Source organism: Haemaphysalis longicornis, unplaced genomic scaffold (genome assembly GCF_048455015.1).
Source record: "Haemaphysalis longicornis isolate Haplotype H1 unplaced genomic scaffold, Haemaphysalis longicornis Haplotype H1 scaffold_13, whole genome shotgun sequence".
In the NCBI taxonomy this organism is placed as follows: Eukaryota; Metazoa; Arthropoda; class Arachnida; order Ixodida; family Ixodidae; genus Haemaphysalis; species Haemaphysalis longicornis.
Genome location: NW_027526233.1, coordinates 56,460,697 through 56,484,754, shown reverse-complemented (window position 1 = coordinate 56,484,754; position 24,058 = coordinate 56,460,697). Strand labels below are relative to the sequence as shown.

The 24,058-nt window shown below is 46.7% G+C and overlaps 1 protein-coding gene across 1 annotated transcript in view; it reads right to left on the bottom strand.

The window, feature by feature from the left end:
* Positions 1–24,058, bottom strand: part of LOC144163844 (uncharacterized) — a 200,999-nt gene that overhangs the window by 1,669 nt on the left and 175,272 nt on the right. Inside the window, exons 6-9 of the mRNA XM_077694528.1 lie at positions 18,756–18,924; positions 16,767–17,042; positions 14,665–14,809; positions 6,107–6,364 (exon numbers count right to left, since the gene is read on the bottom strand). Coding sequence (XP_077550654.1) covers positions 6,107–6,364; positions 14,665–14,809; positions 16,767–17,042; positions 18,756–18,924 — 848 coding nt within the window. The remainder of the gene's footprint in view (positions 1–6,106; positions 6,365–14,664; positions 14,810–16,766; positions 17,043–18,755; positions 18,925–24,058) is intronic.

Below are 24,058 nucleotides of genomic sequence, written 5' to 3'. Positions count from 1 at the left end.
ACCACGCGCCGCTCGTTTCTTTATCCTCGTCTTTCATAGCCGGCGCCTTGGCGCTGGCTAAGTGCGCAAACCAGAAGGCGCTACAGGACCCCCGCCCAGACGGAATATCGAACGTCACGCGACAGCAAGGCTGGTGGGCGTTGGTTTTGGGGGCGAGCAGTGGAGTGTTGAGGCCTGCGATGTCTGCGCGGAGTTCGTTCGGTGGCGTCTCGAGGTAGGCCGGTTTAAGACGGTGCAACGAGATGACTTCTTCGCGGCCATTCAACAGGGTGGTGGGGGACTTCTGCGTCTTGTTAAGCACTCGGTACGGCCCATTCTAGGAGGCGGTAAGAGGCGCCTTTATAGCGTTCGGCCTGAGGAAATTTTGTGTCGAAGACGGAAGGTCGGGGTGCACAGAGATGCGGTGGTCACAAGACCGACGTGGGACCGGTAGCAGGTGCTGCAGGCAGTCCTGCAGGCATTGGAGGTACTCAAGTTGCTGGGGCGAGTAGGCAATAGGGACGAACAAATCACCAGGAAGCAGCAGGTGTGCGCCGTAGACTAGTTAAGCATTTGAAAAGCCGAGGTCGCCACGAAGGACGGCACGCAGGCCAAGGCACTGCAGGAAGGTGATCGACCCAGTGCTTTCTATCCAGGCGCGCTTTGGGAGCACTTTTAGCTGGAGATGAAGCCGCTCAACGATGCCGTTTGCACAGGGATGGTATGCCGTGGTGCGGCCGTGTTTAGTGCCAAGCAAGCGGCTGAGGGAAGTGAACAGAGTACATTGAAACTGCCTGCTCGATCCGTGGTAACAATGCCGGGAAAGCCGAGACGGTAAGTCCATGTGGAAAGAAAGTCTTTTGCGACCGTTTCAGCCGTGATGTCCGTAAGGTACGGGTTCGGGCCAGCGGGTGAAACGGTCAATCATTGTGAGAATGTACCGGCAGTCACGGGAGGGAGGAGGTGGTCCGACCAAATCAAGATGCACGTGGTCAAAGCGACAGCTAGGTGGCAAAAAAGGCTGCGTTGGGGTGTTCGAGTGGCGGGTCACCTTGGCTGTCTGACAAGCGAGGCACGAACGGGCCCACTGGCGGACATCAGTTTTGATGCTCGGCCAGCCGTACCGCTGTGTAATGAGGCGCTGAGTGGCTCGCATGCTGCGGTGGTAGATGTCGTGGAGCGAGTGAAACACAGCACGACGAATGGCAGCCGGAACGAAGGGTCAAGGCGCCGCCGCTGACATGTCACACCACAGTGAGCCAGGCACGAACGGATGAGGCACAAGTTGCACACGGAGGGAACTCGGGTGGTCCCGCAGTGCTTGCAGCTCAGGGTCTTTAATCTGCGCCTGAGCTGGGCGTTCCCAGCCCACTGCAGATCTAGCACTGCCGATGGAGGTAATGCGTGAAAGCGCGTCAGCAGCCTCGTTTTCGGTACCTTTGAAGTGCCCAATGTCCGCCGTGAATTCCGAAATATAGGCGAGCTGACGGAGCTCTATGTCTGCGACGTACGGGGGCCGCGAAGACGCGTCAGGCAAAAGAGGGCTTCAGGACGCAAGCTTGCTGTGGTTGGTCATGTCTTAATTCGGGTCACCACTGTCCGGAACCACGGGGTCGCAGCGCAGCGCAACTGAAAGAGTACACTGCGTGGAAGGCTTTTGGAATCGAACTGCCCGTGCCATGCCAACGCGGCAAGCACGCGCCGCTCGTTTCTTTATTCTCGTCTTTGATAGCCGGAGCCAAGGCGCAGGCTAAGAGCGCCAACCAGAGGGCGCTACAAAATATTTGTTCGATACAAATGCTTCCGATGTACGTATATAGGCTACGTACTAACAAATGAATACAATATATATGTATATATACGCATAAACTATCATACACGTATATATACACAAAAAGATATCTCTAAACACGTACAAATATATATATATATATATATATATATATATATATTCTAAGGGGATGTTTTGCTCAGCACAAGGTAGCTGACGAAAGCCTTTAATGACCGTTATCCAAGCTGGAGCGGGTTCACAGACGCGTGCCTGTCGTCTTCGTCGTCGGTGTTTTCCCTACTGTTGTCACTGCCGATGCTGCTTTCGCGGCTGCGGAGTATGGCACACTATCGTGTTTCGTTCACTAGCGCCTGTACCATTCATCTCCTTTACAATTTCCCTGGGACAAATAGGAGCCATACTGGCGACTTAGGAGAACTAGACCAAGGCGGGCTCGAAGTATCGCTTAAGGCGTGCAACGTGAACGGTCTCTCGGCCACGGCAGCGATTGTCAGAGGAAGGATTAAGAGGCTCGACCCCATAATTGATAGGCGACGTCCTTTCGAGTACACTATACGGTCCGTGATACTTTGACATGAGCTTGCTCGACAGCCCAGGAGTCGTGGCCGGAATCCAGAGCCAAACGAGATCATTCGGACAAAATTCTGGGGTAGGCGTCAACGCATCATGGCGGAACGTTTGTGGTCCTTGCTCGTGTGACGTGAACGAGCGAGTCAGTTGGCAACACTCCTCTGCACGTCGGGTGACATCCGAGATTGACAAGGCTTCAGACACGTCGGTTGTGTAGGGGAGGATCGTGTCAAGCAGGCATGACGGCTCACGTTCATACACAAGGAAGAAGGGTGAGAAACCCAGGGTGGCTTGCTTGGCAGTGTTGTAGGCCTAGGTTACGAATGGAAGAATCATATTCCAGTTGAAATGGTCGGATGATACACACATTGCCAGCATGTCCCGCAGGGGGTGGTTAAAACGTTCGGTTAAGCCGTTCGTCTTCGGGTAATATGCAGTAGTCGTGCGATGGACGATGCGGCAGGCCTTTAGGAGCGCTTCAATGGCGTCAGAAAGAAAGACACGTCCCCCGTCACTGAGAAGTTCCCGAGGAGCGCCGTTACGTAAGATCATGCGGTTGAGCAGAAACGTTGCAACGGCATCGGCAGTACCGGCACGCAGCGCAGCGGTTTCGGGGTACAGTGTCAGGTGGTCGACGGCTACAATGACCCACTTATTGCCAGCCGAATTACAGGGGAGGGGTCCGTAGAGACCGATTCCTTCCAGGTCAAAAGGTCGACTCGGGCACGCCAAAGGCTGCATCGGGACAGATGCACGAGGATGTGGTGGCTTGCGCCTTTGACAGTCCGTCCAAGAGCGAACATAACGACGAACGAAGCCACACATACCACGCCAGTAATATCGCAGTCTAAGGCGTTTATAGGTATTTAGCACGCCGGCGTGAGCACACTGAGGCTCACTGTGAAACTGGTCGCACACTGCAGAGCGCAGATGGCAGCGGATGACAACCAGTCATTTGCGCCCATTAGGGTTGTAGTTCCACCTGTATATCAAGCCATCACGAACAGTGAAGTGGGACTATTGGCGCCAAATTGCTCGAGGTACCGACGAGTTCGACGGGTTTGAAAGGTAGTTGCAAAGCGACATGACCCATGGATCTTTTCGCTGTTCTGATGGCATGGAACTCACGTCAACGAGCGATACAAAGCACTAAGAGGGGGAATTATTCATCTTGTCAGGCAACATCGGACAGCGGGAGAGGGCGTCAGCGTCGTGGTGCTTCCGGCCAGAGCGATACACCACGCGGATGTCAAAGTCCTGAAGACGGAGTGCCCAATGTGCTAGACGGCCAGAAGGGTCTCTCAGGGATGACAACCAAAAAAGCGCATGATAGTCGGCAACCACGCCGAAAGGTCGGCCATACAGATAAGGACGAAACATCGAGAGGGCCCACACAATTGCCAAGCATGCCGGCTCAGTGACAGAGTAATTCGACTCCGCAGATGTCAGTGAGAGGCTCGCGTAAGTGACCACATATTCGTTGAACCCGGCCTTCCTTTGAGCCAGAACAGCACCCAGAGCAACTCCACTCGCATCGGTGTGGATTTCAGTTGGGGCCGACTGGTCGAAATGGCGAAAAATTGGCGGGGTTGTAACGAGGCGACGTAGGTTTGTAAAGGCCTTGTCGCAAGCTAATGACCATGCCAAAAGACCCGTCTTGTTGCCAAGAAGCTGTGTCAATGGCGCGATGATGGAGGCGAAGTTACGCGCAAAGCGGTTGAAATACGAGCATAGCCCGATGAAGCTACGAAGCTCTTTGATCGTAGTCGGCTTCGGAAATTCAGCCACGGCACGAAGCTTGTCCGGATCAGGAAGAACGCCATCTCTGGAAACGATGTGACCAAGGATCGTCAGCTGGCGAGCAGCAAATCGGGACTTCTTGAGGTTTAGTTGAAGGCCTGCGTCGTTCATACAAGCTAAAACTTGCCCGTGCCGCCGTATATGCATGGAAAAGTCGGGTGGAAACACTACGACGTTATCCAGGTATCACCGGCATATTTTTCATTTGAGGCTGCGAAGAATATTGTCCATCATCCATTCGAATGTGGCGTACGCGTTGCACAGGCCGAACGGCATGAGGTTAAATCCATTTAAACCACCTGGAGTAACAAAGGCTGTTTTCGGACGATCCGCATCTGCCATCGGGACTTGCTAGTATCCGGAGCATAGGTCAAGGGACGAAAAATATTCTGCTCCTTTAATACAATCTAGGGCGTCATCGATGCGTGTAGCGGGTAAACATCCTTGCGAGTTATTTTGTTTAGGCGAGTGTAGTCGACACAGAAACAGATGGAGCCGACCTTTTTCCGCACGAGTACTATCGGCGACGCCCAAGGCCTGTTCGATTGTCGAATGATACCGCGCTGGAGCATGTCACCCACTTGTTCATCAATTATCCTCCTTTCGGAAGGGGCAACTCGGTAAGGTAGCTGGAGTAAAGGGGCGTGGGAAAAGGTGTCGATAGGGTGGCTGACCGTAGTGCTGCGACCAAGCGACGTCTGTGAACAGTCCAAGGAAGAATGAAATTGACACAGTAGTTTCATCAGTTGGTCTTGTTGGGCTGGCGTAAGGTCGACGTCGATGGGACGATCGAAAACGTCCGGAGATACCCGAGATGCAGTGGCCGGAGGTGGGCAGAGTCCTGTCACCTCAACCTGCGGCAGGTCGCCTAAATCGGCGATGTAAACGGCGGACTCCACTGACTCGGCGCGTTCAAGGCACTCGCCGCGGACCAAAGAGCGAGGACTAGCTCCAGGATAGAAACCAGCGGTAGCAAGAGGTGGAAACAGGGCCTAAAGAGTCTATGACCGGGACAGCTAGGCAGCAATGCGCTGTAGCGCACTCCTAGAGGCACCTTGACCGAGCTGCAAAAAAAAAGGTGCGCATCTGAGCAACCTGCCTCTACGCATTTTGTTGATGTTAAGGTGCCCTGGACTTTTGCGTTGACACACCTTGGGTCCGCGGGGTGGGGACGATATATCACATTCACTGGAAGCTGGTTACTCGGAGCAATGGAGTTGCAGTTTACGAAAGCTTTGCAGACAAAGGAAGTGTACGTTTCAATGACAAAGAGCAACTTCCGATCAAAATAGTTTGCAGGCACAAGCACAGAAGCCTCTTATTTCAGCACATTCGACCCTGCCGTTGTTTAGTTGAGCCCCTCCCGTTAGGCGATAGGGTCGTCACTAAAACCCCAGCCATAGCTACTCGGGGGATGGACAAGGCACGTCTCGACTGTGTCCGGAGTGAAAACTTCGGTTTTTTAAAAGGACAGGCGATGGATGTGCACGGTACAGGTTTGGAGGAGCGGGTTGCTTACATGTTTCTTTTTGGCGTCTACTTGAGTTATTCTTGATAAAAGACTAACAAAAAAGACCACCACCCCCTTTATCGTGTCTTTGGGGTCACACTAAACATTCTGGAAAGTTTCTTATAATCAATGTCAGCGGAAATGCTGGTGCGACGTGAGGCGAGGAGGGAGGCAGCAAGTGCCGCTTTTGCACTGATGGGACGACGCGCATGAGCACGTTGAATCCTAATTCAAACTTTTCCAAGATTTATGATAGTGTCTTGAAACCTTCGTGCATTTCGATGGCGTAGTAAATCAATTCGAGTGAATTGACCTCTCAAATTCTCTCCAATGGGTAAGTAGTAAGGATGGTAGAAAAATATTCACTTCAGCAAGTTCTGCGAGCGCGCTTGCGTGAACCATGTCGTATTTGGAGACGCTACTTAACATGAGCAAAGGTCGATAAATTGGCTCACCTGCTACGATGTTTTTTATATCATCAGCGGTAACTTTCCCCACGTAGTCCTTTTTCAGAATTACGAATGCTGTGGCGACCTCGCCATATTCAGGGTGCGGGAGACCCACCACACAGATTTCCTGGACTCCAGGGCAGAGAGAGGAAACAAGAAGTTCAATCTCCGAAGGGACGACTTGGTTATCCATACACTTGATCATCTCCTTCAGTCGTTCCACATAATGGAGCCGGTAATTCTCGTCGTAGTAGCCCAAATCACCTGTATTGAACAGCACAAAATTCAATATTGATTTGAAAAATCTGTGCAGCTTTCGTTTCAAGCAGGACAGAAAATGTGCAGGTCCCACCCTTGTGGAACGATTACAAGCCCTCGGAAAGCAACGAACACCCTAAATATGCTTTATGATAAAACTGTTCACAAAGCCTAGAAAGCTTTAAATATAGAGCGCAAGATTTTTATTTTCTGTTCAGCTCCTAGCTGTCCAATTAAGCGTCTCTTTTAGGGTGGCCTCTCAACAACACACAGGATTTAGGTTCGACGAAAGTGTAATATGAAGGTTTTCGACGCGCGAGAAATTAAGAGATAGTTGGAATGGTGTCCTTTTTTTTATGCGCTAAATTTAGAAAAGTTGCGCTAGTGCCACGGTGTATTGAGTAACAATATGTAACTTCACAAGCGTCATTGTCGTGCTTCAGTGAAAAAGTATTAAAATGACCATGCAACTGGAAAGACCTGTAAAGGCATGTACGACCTTCAGGCGTAGGGCAAGCGAAAGAGGGGACGCGAGCAGCCCCATTGCAGTTATGCATGCCACACCGAATTTCCAGCCGGTCTGCCCGGCCATCTGCAGAGAACGTTTGCTTTACTATGTTCGGCTGGAATAGGGCCTTCTCAGGGCCCCGTTAAAGGATCGGATGTCTATCTGTGCATTAAAGGTAATGTACGTCGTGAGGGCATGACTGTCTAGTACAAAAAGTTCAAAATTCCTCTTATACAGCGTCGAAGGAACAAAATTGTTCCTTTGTGAGCATTACGCCCAGCAAAAACAGACGAGAGAGAGAAATGTCGATCGCAAATTACGCTGCATGAAGTTTATAATAAATAATAATGAATATAATATTATGATACATATTATAATAAATAAGGCGCGGGAGTAAGCCGATTGAAACTCGGATTAGAAACTCATGGTGGTAGCCGAATAGGTAAGACGACTGACACTAATCCTGTCTGGTCTACCAGGCACAGGCTCAAATCCTGCCGGCACCTGTGTAATTTTCTGCTATTGTAGATGCTATGCGCCCGGACGCGTAGGGGCATTGTGCGGTCCTAACGTACTCCGCACCTTAAAAAATATTCTCGATGCTTTAGTACCAAAGCAAAATGAAAAACCAAGCACAACCTAGTCGTCTACTCTATCTTCTGAAATGCAATACACAACGAAACAAAAACGGTATAAATTATTTTCTCTGTAGTGCGCGCGGCCTATTCATGGATACAGCCTTAATTACGAAATAATATTACTTGATTTCCAGTTCATGTACAATTTCATTTATTATTGATAGATTAAGCTTGCTGTTCGATGATGGTGGTAATGGGAATTTCCAAGTTAGCAGTTCGTATGAAGGAGTGATTACGAAAGGTTTACTGTTCATTTGCCGAACTTGCGTGGTTATATCTACACCAAAGCTGTGTACACCTGGCCGAAACGTGTTTTAAAGTAAAGCTTTCTAACTCTACAACGCAAGGGTTTTTTGGAGAGCGTTAGTGTCAAAAGAAAACGCCCGCGAACAAATAAAAGAAATTACTGGTACCGCGAAGAATCGAAACTGGAACTAGTAGAGTAACAAAGCGAGACCCCGTTGTGTTATCGATTTAGCTGCGAGCCCAAGCGGAGATGGGGAATACAGTGGTGCCCTCACCAATCACATATACGTGTTCTCCACCTGCATTCTAGCTGAATGCCACGTGATAGCGTCACGCGACCTCTCGCACCGCTCTGCTCCGCCCACGGCACGTTTAGCGGACCTGTGCACGCATTGCGCATGTGGTAGGAGTTGCAAAAATTCAAGGAAGGTCACACCAACGCAGGGCATCTCACTTCTAGTACGCCAGTGTGCTGAAGCCTGTGGCCTGTTCCCCATAAAAATCACAGCTCCTTGTCGCCCGCCCTCACGCCAAAGTGCACATCAAGGAACACAATCAAATACTCCTTGAGAGAGAGGCAATATTTCCAAGCCCCAGCCTCAAGAACGTGGGCCTACATCCCAAGGCCGACACCGAAAGTGATGTACCCTTGCAGTGGCTCAAGCACAATATCAATCAAATCATTCACATGAACAGGCGGGTTGCCACCAAACAGGGAGGCCTCAAGGAATCTATTACCATTCCAGTAATTCGCACTATTGTCCTCTTCAGAATCACTTACGTCCAGCCCTGTCTTCTTCTCGGCGAGGAGGATGTTAGCATGCTTTTTATAATGATTATAAAGGCGGTTGATCAGGCTTTTGGTTTTCCCATGAGTGCGTCCACAAAGAGGCTGCATCGCGGGTTGCTCCATAACACGGTGGAAGAGCTGATACAGGGTCATCGTTCTAAGAAGCAGCTACGGTTGAGCAGAACTGCGGCGGGTCGATGCATCATTTACCAGATTGGCTGGGCACCACAGAATGTCAGTCCGCTTAATGTACTACCAGGCTTTTAGGGACAAGAACTAAAGACGCTCCCTTTGCTTAGAAATATTAACCCCTCATCCGACGAGGGTCGCCGAGAAGCAAGGATTAAAGCACTAGACAACACACTCGGTGGACATTATGCACTTATCTACATAAACGTCTTCCAACATCGAGGGCAGCAGTACGCCATCATCACGCGGAACCGACATCATTGTGTGTGTCTCACTCAAGAACCAAGACATCACGGCTGCAGAAGACGCAGCCATCTCCAAGACTCTCACTTAACCAGGGTGTCGAAACGTTGTCACTGATCCCCAACAAGCCCACCGTAATTATCAGTGAGGTATGGTGTCCCGACCTGTGTGTGCTAAAAAACAACTCCCCAACCGCTTCCATTCAGCTCATATGGACACCCGCTCACGCTTCCATCGAGGGCAACGAATACGCTCACCAACAAGACTGCACTTTTACAGCCGTACAATGGAGCTGCACAAAAACAGTCAGCCGCTTGTCTAGTTGAGGGACAAAACCTAGCATTATCACGTTCAGAGATAGACCCAACCTTCGCCCTACCGTGACCTTTCCAGAGAACAACAAACTATCCAACGGCTTATACAATCCGGCTCCTTCCAACACCCGACGCGTCTTCACTTAATGCACATGAACTGTTACGACGCTGAATGCAGATTTTACTCAGAAGTGGCAATAATCAGACACCTAATCGGGTGTGCGACAATGGCCCTGAGCGTCCTCCTCTCTTTCCGTCAACTACCAAGAGCAATGCGGGATGTTATTGTCCAGCCACTCTCTGCCAACCCAGCTTGATCTGGTGGGCAAGCGGCACACAGGCGGAGCGGAGTGCATATGGGCTCCTGTGAAGACGGAACTACTCCTCTGACCAGGTGAGAAATCGGAATAGCAGTATTTCCTCCTGCTCCTCTTACGTCTCTGCCGCCGATCTCATCGCTTCCGCCCGTGGCGGCAGAGACGGAGAAGTGATATCATATAACGCCGGGTTTGAGCGTCTTTTAAATTCATAAAAAAGAATTTTCTCTCAAGTGCAACACGAATTCAACTTTACAAACCACTGTTCATTCATCATGCATTGATTTGACCTTACCAAAACTATGTCTTTGAAGTTATAAAGGGTGTGGTTAAGTGCATTCAACTTAAGTCTGGTTTCGCTGTTTGTGGAGCAACATAAGTGTGTTTATGTGGCGTCGCATGGGTAATCGTTGTGGGTGCCGTTTACAGCTTTGGTTTCCAACCACATTCACGGGGTAGATTAGCATGAATATTTTTCTTGTCGCGAGGGTGCTCGGCAGAAACCATTGCGTATGAGAAAAAAAATAACAGATGAAGAAAATTTGCAGCATCACGAAGGGGAACGTTAAGGACGTTAAACTCAGTCTAACACATCTTGGTGACTACATGCGGCCGCATAATAAAACAGATCAAAGGCAGCGGAGCGCAAAACCCATCGGTGTGACATCTTCCGTCCCAGCACCTGCTGTCCAGATAGCGGGTTGCACATGGGGGTCCCTCACACGTCGCCGCATATATACTTTCTGTATTTAGGCGTCAGTGCTTTCTTTCACTCGAGAGTTTCTCTGAGAAGCATTTTCCCTGGAAGGGGCATGTCGCAGAATGATTTTTCGCAGCGTGCTGATTGCGCCGAATTCTTTGTTTCGTGCAGAACCGAAACACATCTCCCAGGTGCTTCTCTAATAAGCTGGCATTTCTGGTAGAGTACCAGAAGCACCAACCGTGTAACACCCGCAATCCCCGGAAATATGAAGGTTTACGAAGTTAACGCTTTTGATTGTTATTATACGGTAAATTGAACTTTTTTCATGTGAAGGGGAACGGAAATTTTTGAATACCGAGAAAAACAAGAAACTAAGATTATAAGAAATAATTATCTAGCACAAAAACAACTCAAAAATGCCTCATAAAGCGCCATCAAAAGATGGAGAAATCAGTACATCCCCCGAAAAATAGCCCCAACGGGAATGAAAATTCCTGAATGTAGAAAACAATGCGACACCATGTTTATGCTCACAAATGCATAACTGGCGGAGTTGGCACGTTTATTTGTCAGAAAAAAAAACAAATGTACATGGATAGATCAAGAAAGAACAATCTTCGCCTGTAGAGAAGCCATGCAGTAAAGCTGCGTATTAGCTCTCTGGGAAGGAATATCCGACATCTACCTCAATGCAGCTGTATGGCAATAGATGTGGATGTGTAATTGTCCTTCGCCGAAACTCACTCCGCATTGAAGATTTCCCCTACACCTGGTCCATATTCTCTGTCTTTTCCTTGGGATACAGGCTGTTGGCCGTTCACTGTCACGCAAAGATTTACCTTCGGGTTGCTCGAATTCCAATCGACGGAAAGGACACCACAATTATAATAACCGAGCTCCTGATAGATTTCAATAAAACGTGTTGTTATAGAGTTGGTGCATGCCTGAATGAAATCTTAACGCAAAGAAGGTGAGGCCAGTGGCAGATGAAACAGGCTCTTGTCTCGCTTGTACCGTCTGTCACCCTTGCCGTCTTCGTTGGGCTGATCCTCACATTAAATCCTGACACATATTACCTAGAACAGGTCCCGAACCATCGCACACCTCCCTCACATTGAGCACGCTACCGGACGTGTAAAGAATTGTCACGCTGTCATTGCGTGCAGCAAAATGCGCGGCATCCGGTTGCAAGAGAAACATGGCCCTGCCGCCAACTTCGGAGAAATGGGCAAGCAGTGCCTGAATACGCAGGACACACCCGTGAACTCAGCTGTTTCGACAGCAGCTCTGGGCGGAAAGGTGTCGCCCCGATAGTTTTCGCGCAGTGCTCGATTGGTCTCGTATTTTGTGGCCTATTGGACGCACACTGTCGCAGCGTACGCACAGAGGGCACACGCGCCAAGTGTGAGGAAGCAAAATTAATGGCAAGGTCTGGTTTTTCTTGCAGAGTGAGTGTGACCTAGCGCAGCCTTGGGGAGCGCGGAAACGCCAAAAGTGAGAAAGGAACACGGAAACGTCGCTTGCGAAGAATGGCACAGCGAACTGTGCAGGGAGAGCGCCAACAGCAGTTCCGCCAGCAGAAATGTACACGTTGGGCCTACTCCACCGGTCATTCACTGACCGTAGCTTTCGCGAAGTGGCGTTGGCGCCAATTGATTACGTATTGTGGTAAACCCCAGCAAAAAGTGTCTGCGCCTTTGTTGCTTGGCATGAATGGTAGCTTGAAGTGACACATAGGTGTTTACAGATGCTATGCGATGTACAGGAGTCTTAAAACTTCAGATAAACACTGGGACAGCCCTCTGTAGCTTTGTTAGCTTTGCCCCTCTACACTCTGTAGGAATTTTGAGGTCAGAGAATTTTTTGTCATCTTCCGCTTCAAACTCCGTGCTTTTCTCCCTCCCTGACAATAGCTTAGAACATACCGGCCTTTGCAACGCAAAGCAACGAGGACATTTACACCAAACGTACTCTCCTATTTGCCAAATCGCCACTTCTGTTATATGCACCCTTACATTGCTAATATAGACGCCTGTCCGTATATATTTATAGTCGTTTCAATGTAGCAATGCATGCATTAAAATCCATCTGCTGTCAGAATGGTGCGCACGTTCTTCTCAAAATTGGAAACCCCCGGATTGTAGTTGCGTCTCTACAAACATGTGCTCTCAAAGCTCTAAACGTGACTTCCACACTTTTTGGCCAACTTCCTCGCTATAAATGTTTGTGTCAAACATCAATCGTTCATTTCTCAATTCTTTTAGCTGTCCATCAGTTTCAGTCGCGTTTCTTGGCAGGCATGCAATATCATTTTTTGCCGGGTTCCCTAATTCTTTTTCGTATCAATTGTCTGAAGGAAAGGAAAAAACGTATTGTACTGTCTGGTACTGGAGTTGTAGGAAGGGCACGCATGTCGGCCCGTGTCTGAGCCACACCACTTCACGGCCATACGATTTCTATGCCAACGAAGCACGGCGTGCATAACTTTGCGTTCGCTTCTTCAGAGGGGTCTGGTTTGTGCCTGTTGGTGATGCATCATGAGAAGTGAAAGCGCATAGTAGACACGGACAAAGAAGCATAAAGCATCTGTAGCAAAGAAGCATCTGTAAGCATAAAGCCTCCTCTTTGTAGAGACTTAAAATGAACAGTTATAATTCAGCGATACCACCAAATTTTGAGTACGCCATCTCCTGCCTAGAAAGGGTTTAAATAACGATCAACCAGTATCTAGGGAACAGATATATTGACGGGAAGTCAGACGACAAAAAAAAACAGCAACGCGCGTCATTGACGCGAGGTAGATGTCTTTTTGGTTATTATGTTATTGTAGCAGCAACTGCCACAGTATCTCGAGCGTGAAAAGTTTTTTTTTATAAAATGACGGTACACCAGCACGGTCTGCATAAACTTTCTAATATAGCCATTCCAAAAATTTCTTGACACTCTCATAACCAACTGTGGAATCAGAGACAAACGATAGGACGTGGTAGAATAGTGATTTATAGGTTGAGTTTACGCTGCGCCTAATACTTGCTGTTTCACCAAAGGACAGGTGTCCATATTGGAAGTGTTTCAACTAAAGGAAAACAAATCTAAGGGTTTGGCGCCTGTAGATGTGGCTTGGCAGTAGATACCTTTACTAGGAAATTTTGTTGGGTGCATTGACCAAGCGGGCATCGCTTGAACGGTCAACACAAACGGCAACAGTCTGAAAAAGCCATGGTATTCATCAGTAGCCTCATCTCTTGCACCTGATAGCACCCTTTACCTGTGTTTCTCTGGGAAGCCATAAGCAATGAAGGGAAGATACACGCGGTTTTGGATAACCGCGGCGATGGAGTCAGGCAAAGCGACATGGTGCCTAAGGAGAAGGTGAGCACTGGCAGAAGTAACTCCATGCCGCCAGCACGGACGAAAATGCGTCTAATAGTGTGTATGTATCATATTGCTGTGGTAACCGGTTTGGGTCAGCAGACAAAATGGTGGCCTGCTGAGCACTTCGCAATTCCTTACTGAAAATAAGGAAGATCAAGTTGAGTGTTCGCCCGTAACAGTAAATCAGAGCTGAATTAGAGAAAATATATACCAAGAATTCGGCTGTACGGGGAGTGGTTGGATGCCGTGAAAAGAATAACTGTTTAACGGCCCGCGGTTCTTTGATAGTGAACGGGCGCCGAACTGCCAGTAACTGAAAAAGTACATCTATGAGTGACTCACAGCCCAAACAGGTGCAGGTATTACAGGCTTCCGACGACAAAAAGAAGTCAAACACGTAGAAAAATATTTTCTGGTGAGTAGTACCAACGGCGGTGAGTAGCACGAATTGTACGTGGACATCAAGTGAACTATGTACAGGCGGTAATGAGATGATTTGAAGCATGGATCCAAAATGCAGCGTATAAAATGAAATTCCTCAGCTCGGAAAAGCGATTGGCATTATCTTCTGAAAGCAATTGAAAAATCTTGCAACAATCGCCGGTTAGTAAACAAGTTTAGTAATAAACCAAGCAACAATGTACCTAGAAAATATCAGTCAATCAGTTTGTTTCTGACTTTGGTTGGTAAGTGTAGAAGGAGTTCAACAAAGGCAGCAAACGCCTTTGAAGTGCTGCCGTGTTCTCTACTGCTCAAGGAGGAATACGCAAACGGTTAACTTATCTAAGTTGTCTTACTTCTTTTTAGAATGAACGTAGGACTGTCATATTTTCATTATTCCAACTACTCTTTATGTGCAGCTGGCACAAAATAAGCCGGGTGTGGAAGGAGTGCAGCATATGCAATTCACAGCACCAACCAGCATGATCGCAAAGACTGACGCAAACCTCTTGAGTTTTATGGGAAGCGAAGGAAACACTTACCAGTTCTAAACCATCCTTCTCCATCCAAAACTTCCGCCGTTGCTTCGGGCTTTTTGTAGTAACCCCGCATTATGGCTGGGGTACGCAAAAAGATTTCGCCATGTTCGTTGACTCCCACGGGTTTGCCATCCTTAATTGAAAGCAACTGCACGAAATCAGAGAGATAGACCATCAGGGCAAATTACCGCTTAATTCTTCAATATATTATCCGCACCTTCCCCAGAGAAATCACAAAATATTTGTCGTTTTCTAGAAGTTTCACTTAGAAAGCAACCTATTTGGAACACATCGTGATGATATGGTCAAATTTGTTTCTGTCTTTCGGCATTTCTCTTTATCAAACCCATTCGTGTATTAGCAAAACCCTCTTAAAGTAAATGTAGGACATACTGAAGCCTTACTATGAAAAGTTAAAACCAACGAGCGGTGTATGTGTCGCTAGCAGCGCGTGCATTCTTCTCATCAGAAGAAATTTTTCGAGAATTAACTTTCGTGTTTGCATGTAGTGTGGTTGATATTTAATGTAAAAAAATTCAGGTAAGCTTGTGCTCATCCAAAACGCTTGTTTTTTGAAGCTCTTGTACGTGAGAATTGGCTCAGGCGTAGATACGTTTCAGTATAACTATTTGGTTGCATAGTTAAGGTGCTAGTAATCGTTGTCATATGAATCGAAGAGTTCCTTGTCTCCATCGCAGCCAGTGGTGCATTCAAATTCATCTTAAGCAGTGTAGGTTTCCACCATTTCTTCATCTTGGACATGAGGCAGCGACGCCGGGATCTGCCATCGCCTCAGGAAGGATTGGTACACTTGTAGCCTTGTCCCTTATTCTCCATAAAGACTTCTAGAGAGTGCGGCAGCCGCAGTGCCTTCACCCAAACAGGCTGTGTTTTCACCTCTAGCATTATATTTGTAACTGTTTCTTTGCATCCGCGGTAGCCATTGACAATCACGCTGTACTTTTTTCTTCATCCACTGCGCCAGCCAAAGACTCGGCGGTCGCTCCGATGTAAGCACCCACGAGATCTCGCCATTTTCTCGCTCCTTGAGTTTTTGCCAGTTGTTTTTTTTTTGCCTGCCTGCGCCTGCGCTGCCAAGGACGCTCGGTGGAGGCACCGCAAGGCACGCCGCAAGGCACGCCGCAAGGCACGCCGCAAGATACGCGCTCACGAGAGCACAGCATTTTCCAGGTATGTTTTCCTGCAAAGGATTGATACGGAGAGTAACTACACCTCCGATGCTAATATAGTGGCCGTCCACATCCGAGTACACAGCGACTGCAACTTTTGAGTTGAGTTTGCTTTAGCAATGCTATAGCCCGAGCTTTGAAGTCCACGTTTGATGTGCGGAATGAGTCGAAATACGCCTTCTTAGAATACGGAGGTATAGCCGTTAACTCTTTAAGTAAGACCGGACGATCTCAAACGAAAATATTGCTCCAGAGCAACTTGCGATTTCCAGGTAACTGGCAGCGCATATTCTTTGAGAGCATGGTATAGAATGAGGCGAGCCATTTTTTGTTTGAGGTGTGTATTTTTGGTTTTTTTGTGGGATCCTCCTGGGGTGCGGGACGTAATTTTAGTGAGCTGGTATTTCGTAAACGGCGGCGTATGCCCCGCCCCCACGTGCACGATACATTCAACCATCTTATACCTGACCCACCGTCCGAGTGCATCTGCCAGAAGCATTAGCAGCTCCCCTGATGTGCCATATATAATAAACGGGTAGGTTGCCACCTTGCTGTTTACTCTTGCGTCTACGAGGACGCAACAACACACTCTGCTTTGTCAGTCACAACAAATTAATTCCGTAAATAGACATTCACACAATACATTGGCCAGAAGATCCAAATAGAAAGTTTTCCTGTTTAACCAGAGGCCGTATACAGTGAGCTGTTGAATTACCCTTTCGTAACAAAATTGCGCTACGTAATCACTCCTGACTGGGTCCAAAGCTAAGTCTGGTTCACCTATCTCAAAAGCCGAAACTACGAACAGAATATTCTATTATTTCGGAAAGCTTGCTATGCAAAGGCATGTCCCAATAGTGAGTGATCCACATGTACCAGAAAATTATTAGTATCTGAAGTTAGGGAAAAATTTACCTTCAACTGAGCATTGGGCGGCGGCACTCCAATGTCTGTGAAGTTGATCTCGTCTACACCAGGTGAGCAGTTTATACCCATGCCCTCACTGAGGCCGTAGATACACCGTAAGTTGATGAGATTGGGAAACACCTTCGCAGCGTTGCGAGCCAGCTGTTCGGACACCAGGCTTCCTCCCGAAAGTAGTTTTCGAACCATCTCAAGGCAGGTGTTGGTCCGCAGCATTTCGTTGACCAAGCCATTGAGGCGGTTAGCAAACGTGAACACCGATGAAACCTGTGAGGACGGTGAGCGGAGTGCGCAACTATATGGGTTATGCACTTAGTTAAACAGTGCCTGTATTTGGCTCAGATTAAGCAAGCAAGTTAACCGATATTAATATTGCGAGGCACTGCCAGTTGGAAGTGGCTCTGCCTAAATATTTGTAATACAAGGACAGGGCGAAGGTTATTGGCAGCTGTTAAAACCTCCTTCATCAAAAACGCGTTCTGGGAATTTCATGACACTAACTTACCCTTAAAAGTATGCAAATCGTGTGTATCTTGCGCCTACTTCTAACACTACCTTGTTTCAGGGGCGAAGCACCTTAGGACCTCGCTTTATGCGTGGCTTGCCGCTTTGTGTCTGTGTACACAGTGTTGCGCATGCGCATGGAGAATTCGATTGGATTGCATTTGGATTGAATAAAATAGAAAAAATTGTATTCTATCGGATTGGATTGGATTGTAATTGTATGTACTGTGCACACGCGTTGTTTACTCATTTACATACGCGAGTGGGCAATGCCACGGGTGATTTACGGTAAGAACGATCCCCAGTGCTTCGCTCACTCGTTATGATTCACTTCGTGGAGATGCGTGAATTTTTCATTCATTGCGTCGAATATTTTGTACACATATAAAGCATTAGCCTAAAAGGTATAGTAGGCATGACTGCCAAAAAAAAATTAGTACCAGTGCATTTGCCTCGAATGGCCTAATTAAAAAATATTGTACCAGGTTTCTAGCACCGGTATCGTCCCCAAGATGGACAGTGAGTCCTCTCGAAGACAGCTTTACAAGCAGTCCCGTCCCAGACACGAGTTCGTAGCGAGGACGAGTTGCGCACTGTCTGAGTACCTTCGCTGATCGCCGCGTACCCACCCACCCTGCGCCTTCTTAAGCATCCAGACAGATCGTTCAGAAACATGCATAGACATTTTGTCTTGCAGGCGACTTACATGTCCCGTGGATTCTTCCTTATTCATGACAAACTCGTTTTAAAAAACATAACCCCGTGGTTAAAAAGTTTCAATGAAAGTCCTCACGTTTTTTACCTTCCTAGGGCACAAACTCAGCGCGCACCTCCTTATTTTGTTTTACCATCGCAATGTGAGAAGCAGGGAAGTTTTGCGTGCACTGCGAAAGTGGCCAGTGCAGGATATCTTGATCAGCTCAGATCGTAGTTTAACTGTTCTAATACGAACTGTATGCAATGACGGGCTGAGGCTAATAGAACGGAAGCAACGAAATTAATTTAGATGTCGCAACTGGTCAATGAAGGCGATGGGAGTGCAAATACGGAGAACAACTCGGTCATTCCTCCACTGAAAATACGACATCATGGAACAATGGCTATACTTTGGCTGCTAGGTGGGAACGCTTAGAGAAAATAAGCATTTAAAAGTATTAGCAACCACCCCGTCTAACAAGACAGACTGAATTGAAAACGAAATGGCTCTGCTTAAAATTAATTCGCCCTGATTATACACATAAACTTTAGATCGTCCAGATATGATCCCTTATACAGAACCTGCCGAGGCGTTTGTTGGTAAATACACATGCTCGCCAAAATATTAGAGTGCTGTCCAAGAAAAGAATGTGTACAAGAGAATATATTGGACTATAGCTCAGACCACCACAAAATCCTAGTTGAATAAATAAGTCAAGCAAACACTAAATTGTAGTTGCACTGGAGTTGTACCTACACATAAGTATTAGGGTACCACACCTGGTATTTGGTGCAAACCTCGATGAACTCGTTATAGGTGAGCGCCGGAGAAACAATTACGGATGACGCACCAGCGCAGACAACCGCCATGATGTACAAAAATCCTGATATGTGCGTGATGGGGTTCCAGCCAAGAAATATGTCCGTCGGTTCGCCCGGCACGATCGACCTGTAAATAGTGCAGTTTTAGATCTGGTGGACGCAGTATAACGTGAAATGCGTGATTCAAAATAACAGAACTCTCAAACATAATCTTTCTTTAAAGAACAGGTCACAACGCTACGCCGAACACGTATGCCTTCTTTTCTCATGGGCGATGATTTCTGTTAAAGAACAAGGTACACTCGGCCGCAAAAGTTTGCGGTATTTGCAGTAGGTAGCGGACCGCCACAAAATAATAATGCTGCGACATGTGGAGTCCCATTCGTCCCGGTCGTGCCTCACAAAACTTGCGCGCCAGGCGCGATTTCTGTATTTCTATTCATACTTTCTTAACAAGCGTATGTAGGCGTTTGCTCTCCTATGACGTATTTCCGACATTCACGGCACCTGCTGTGGAGCAGCGTGACCATTGCCGCTTGTATGTTCTGATGGGGCAACAAAAGACGTAGCTCGTGACCCTTTGTAAAATCACTACTCTATTATTTGTTACTTAGACACCAAACTCTCCGTCTGTTTCTGTTTAAATCGATGAAGCCTTCGGTTCAAAAGTAAACGTGTATTAGAAAGGGGTTTTGGCGCAGTGTACGTTTTATGATTCGAAGGCGCCTAATTGGCATCTTATACAAATTCAAAAGTGGCGTGTCGGTACAAGATATTGTACGCGAAATTCAAGAGATCGAAACCCTCGATAATTCGAAGCTGAAGCAAAAGAAATCTTGCACACTTCCGTCTAACGACGACGAAGGTTCACATCGAAGCATTTTTGTAATTGATTCTATGTTTAGGCAATCCGACACTGCGAGTACGTGCTACTCTGCCGGTACGCACCACTTTTCTAAAATACGCAGAGTAACTGTGGGGTGTACACTACAGACCTCACGTTTGGGGTTGGGGTGTACGGCGGGAATCGGTAGCTGCTGCTTAGCGTGTGCTTCAACCACATCTGAAGTGAACGGACGGAACGCTGATGCAGTCGTAGCCTAATCTAAGAATTTACGTGGCTTAGAGATTTTCTCAGATAGTGTGCTCTCTGTGTCGGCCTAGAACTGATGTATCTACCGGCTTGGGACGAGAAGACGTAAAATGGCTTTGTATTTCTAGTGACAATGTATAGTTTTAAGGCTATCTTTTAGGCTACTTGATAGGTCCCTTGTGTTGTTGTATATAACCATGTATATAACAACACCATGTTGTTGTATATAAGTGGTGTCGTATCAAAATAAAATTTTAGTTGACAGTAGCGCTTCGCCACGTCTATGTTCTCATTCTCTTCTCTATCCTCGTGTTAGTTCGCGCTTCCCGCCAATGCATTGTATTGCCAACTCGCCTAACCTTCCGCTCTTGCATACCAAAGCTTTTCAGTTGATGTTTCTTTGAGTATAGGATGTCTGCAAAGACAGGTTTCTCTTTTTTTGCTGCATTTACGCTACTGCAGCGTCTTTTTGGTGTACAGGTGCCCCAAAATTATTCGGGGCAGGCCTTCCTGGAATTAAAATATTTTCTTTTTGATCGGCTGCCAGCACAAATAGAATACGTGGGGTGCAATCTCGTTTTAGAATTATTTTCTTGAATAGTCATTTAGAAGCTGCTGGCTAGGCATTTGGCAGAGAAATCCCCTCAATATTTGCAACAGGTGTTCCCTTTATTTTTTGCGGCACCTGTACGTATTTCCTGATTGCTTGTTATTATCATTTGTTTTACTCTCAAGTGTGCCTCGGGCTACACGTAATCACAAACTTCCTGCATTGCATTACTTGTGAATTTGGTTTCCTTTTTGTGCAGGATGTGTGTAAAGATAGACTGCCATTTCGGGTGGCTCTGTGCCTATGGTTATTCTATATCTAGTTCATGTGCGTGCTCGCTGATGACTTTCAATCTGCTAAGAGGACGAAAAACATGACAGGCCTCATGGCCTATTGTCTCGGCCTTTTCTTTTGCTTTACACTAAAAGTAAATACCCTTTAAATTCCCAATGTCAAGCCAGCATGTTTATTCAGGCCAGCATTTGAAATATTGTGCTTCTTTAAGAAGTTGCCCTCAAAAATGGCAAGAATACTGAAAGCAAACGAGTAGACGTGGCCAGGAGTGAGTATAAAGTGTCCCACTTACGTCTGTCCCAAAAGATACGCTACGCGAGGTCGATGAGTTCTCCCACACAGCTCTATGTTATCGCTTTTTAAGAAAATCATTTTCTGCAAGAAATAAGGCTACTTATTGCAGCTAATCGCGAAACACCTACATTATCGCTGTATATAGGAATGGCGTTGCGAAAAGTAAATTGGCTACCAACTTTTGACTGCAAGAAATGACGGAAATCGCAACGAGCATGCGCGCATCAACACTCGCACAGCAGTTAGTCGCCTATGGTGTGCGTGCAAAACGGTCACTGACGATATTCCAATACAAAGGCGGCTGTTGAGGTGGAGGGAAGTGGAACGAGCTTTGTGTCATTCAACTGCCTGTTTGTGGTTTTCTTGCGCGCAACTGCCAGAACACGGGACACAATTCTGAGGAGCGCATAGCTTCCTCCATGTCGCAGCTATCAGCCATGACCCCAGTATGCTTTAAATTGTATTGCGGGGTTGTCTGGGTGAACAGAATAAAATCACCACCATGGCACCGCTGCTGTTGTCTCCAAGAAAGCTGGTCTAATTTTCGCTTGCCGCCTTCATCCTTTGGTGAGGTCACCCGCTACTGTGTGGTCCAGCATTGTTAATCATGACCGGTGGATATTTAATTGAGCTACATGTAATATCAGATGCAAGCCCTCAATTCTACCACTCGCCATCTTCTATGCAAACGAAGCCTTCGTGGTTTGAGGAACCTGATAGTGGTGGTTCATTCTGCAAAATATTGCAGCCACCGGCGACAGTCTCAACAAAATGGTGGGAATAATGCCGCTTTCATTTGAATTACGCACTTTGTAGCGGTCACAAGAATAAAACAACCTTAAGAGTGCCTTGTCTTAAACTTCACCTCAACATATTTCGTCTACGCTCTCTATCATTAAGCAATCTACTTACAGGGGTAAACAAAAATACACGAAAACGCACCAATGACTTCCGCACCAACATGACTTTTGTACGCGGTTATTATGTGAGACCCAGCTTGCCGTATTTGTACTTCATATACTACAGAAATGGACAATAGCCATCAAGTAGACGCCATTTTCTTAGATTTTTTTAAAGCAATCGATCATGCCAGTCACAACAAAATGCTTGCTAATGTATCATCACTCAACTTCCCGTCTGAGCTGATATCATGGGTCGAACACTTTCTAAAAGGACGCACAGAATTCCACTTGGCAAATGAGAACAAGTCCTGCCTAAGCAGCGTTACGTCCGGTGTCCCGCAAGGTGCAAGCTCATCGCCTCCACTCTTTTTTATATACATAAATGATGTCTCCATCAACATCAAAGCAAACCTAAGACTCCTGGCATATGACTCCGTATTGTACTAAACCATGTACGCCGATGATGATCATTCTAACCTGCAATCTCACATAGGTAGAATTCCATCATGGTGTATCGTATGGCACATGCCAATAAACCTATCGAAACGCAAATCACTCCCATTTTCTCGAAGACATGCCATATCGCAGTGCACGTGTCACGACAACAATGCCCCGGTCAGTGCAGTCATATATAAATATTTCGGGTGCACATGACGTTATCGCTTTCTTTGGCACCGGATATCGAAAGCATTTGCTCGGAAGCTGGGCGTACTTTCGGTTGTCTTTGCCGTAATCATACAATTGCCCCTCAGGAAATCGAAACACTATCTTATCTAACATTCGTTAGGTCGAAACTGGAATATGCATCAGCATTCTGGCATCCATCCCCAGCATACCTTACCCTACAACCTGAAGCCATATAAAACCGCGCTGCCCGCTTTATGACCTTTATATTAAAATCATGTCAGCGTCAGTGCCCTTAAACTGTCTCCCTCGCGACCCTTGAATCACGCCGCGTCATTAATCGCATATGCTTGCTTCACACTTTATTTCACAATTATCAGCCACAATCAAGACACACGTACTAAGAACTACTTACAGAATATCACACCGCCTAAACCGCCATAGCCCATTAGCTCCGATAACGGGCGGTACGTCAGCATTGGTGCCGTACTTTTTTTCCTAATACCATTATTCTTTTGAACGCTTTTCCCACCGACGATGCCCCGCAAACCCATAACAAACACTTTGGAGATAAGCTTGAACCGACATTCCCACGATATAGTAAGGATGATATTCTACTTTTGTGTTTTATGGTGCTATTGGTTCTTCAACTACTTTTAGTATTTTTTATTTCTGTTTGTAATTTTGTAATTGTAACCATTACTTTTGTACATTTTTTGTTAGGTTATTTTAGGTATTCTTTGTGTGTATTTTCCGGCTGTCGTGTTTGCATGCTTCTTTTCTGCATGTTTTGTTCAATTACACCCCTGGAATCTCTTTTATCCCCCCCCCCCTGTTACGTATTTATTTTCTTTATTTATTTATACATACCGCAACCCGTAAGGGCTATGGAAGGAGCTGGGAACAGGCCAGTACAAAACAAATATGGTGTAATACTTTGCGAAGGAAAGTCAAATATAAAGTTGCCAGACATGGCATCACATGGTGGCATAATGAAGACATGGTGGCAAGGAACAGAACACAGCAAACTTACTGTGCAAAACTGTGCATACTGTGCATACAGTGCACACCAAACATAAACAGCAAAAAAATCTGTCAAAGGGTATTTACGGATAACAAGAATTCGTTAAAGAGCGAAGAAAGTGTATCACCGGATAAGTTATTCCAAGGTTCAACAGTTCGTGGAAAGAAGCTAAATTTAACGTGTTATAACGGGCGTAGAATGGGGTCAGATTCAAAGGATGGTAGTGGCGTGTTGAAGAAGGTCTGGAACATGTTAAGTACAGATCTTTTGAAAGTTCGCACGTCGAAAAAATTATAGAATATAATAACTTGAGAGACTCAATGTTCTTTCGCGATGAAAGTAGAGATAGGTTCAAAGATGGTAATGCTGATGTAGGTGAAAAAGCAGAGTCATATCGCGTGAAGATTAATCTAATGGCCTTTTTCTGTGCCGATTCTATTTGTTTTACTTCGCACTGGTTGTAGGGGTTCCATACAAGTG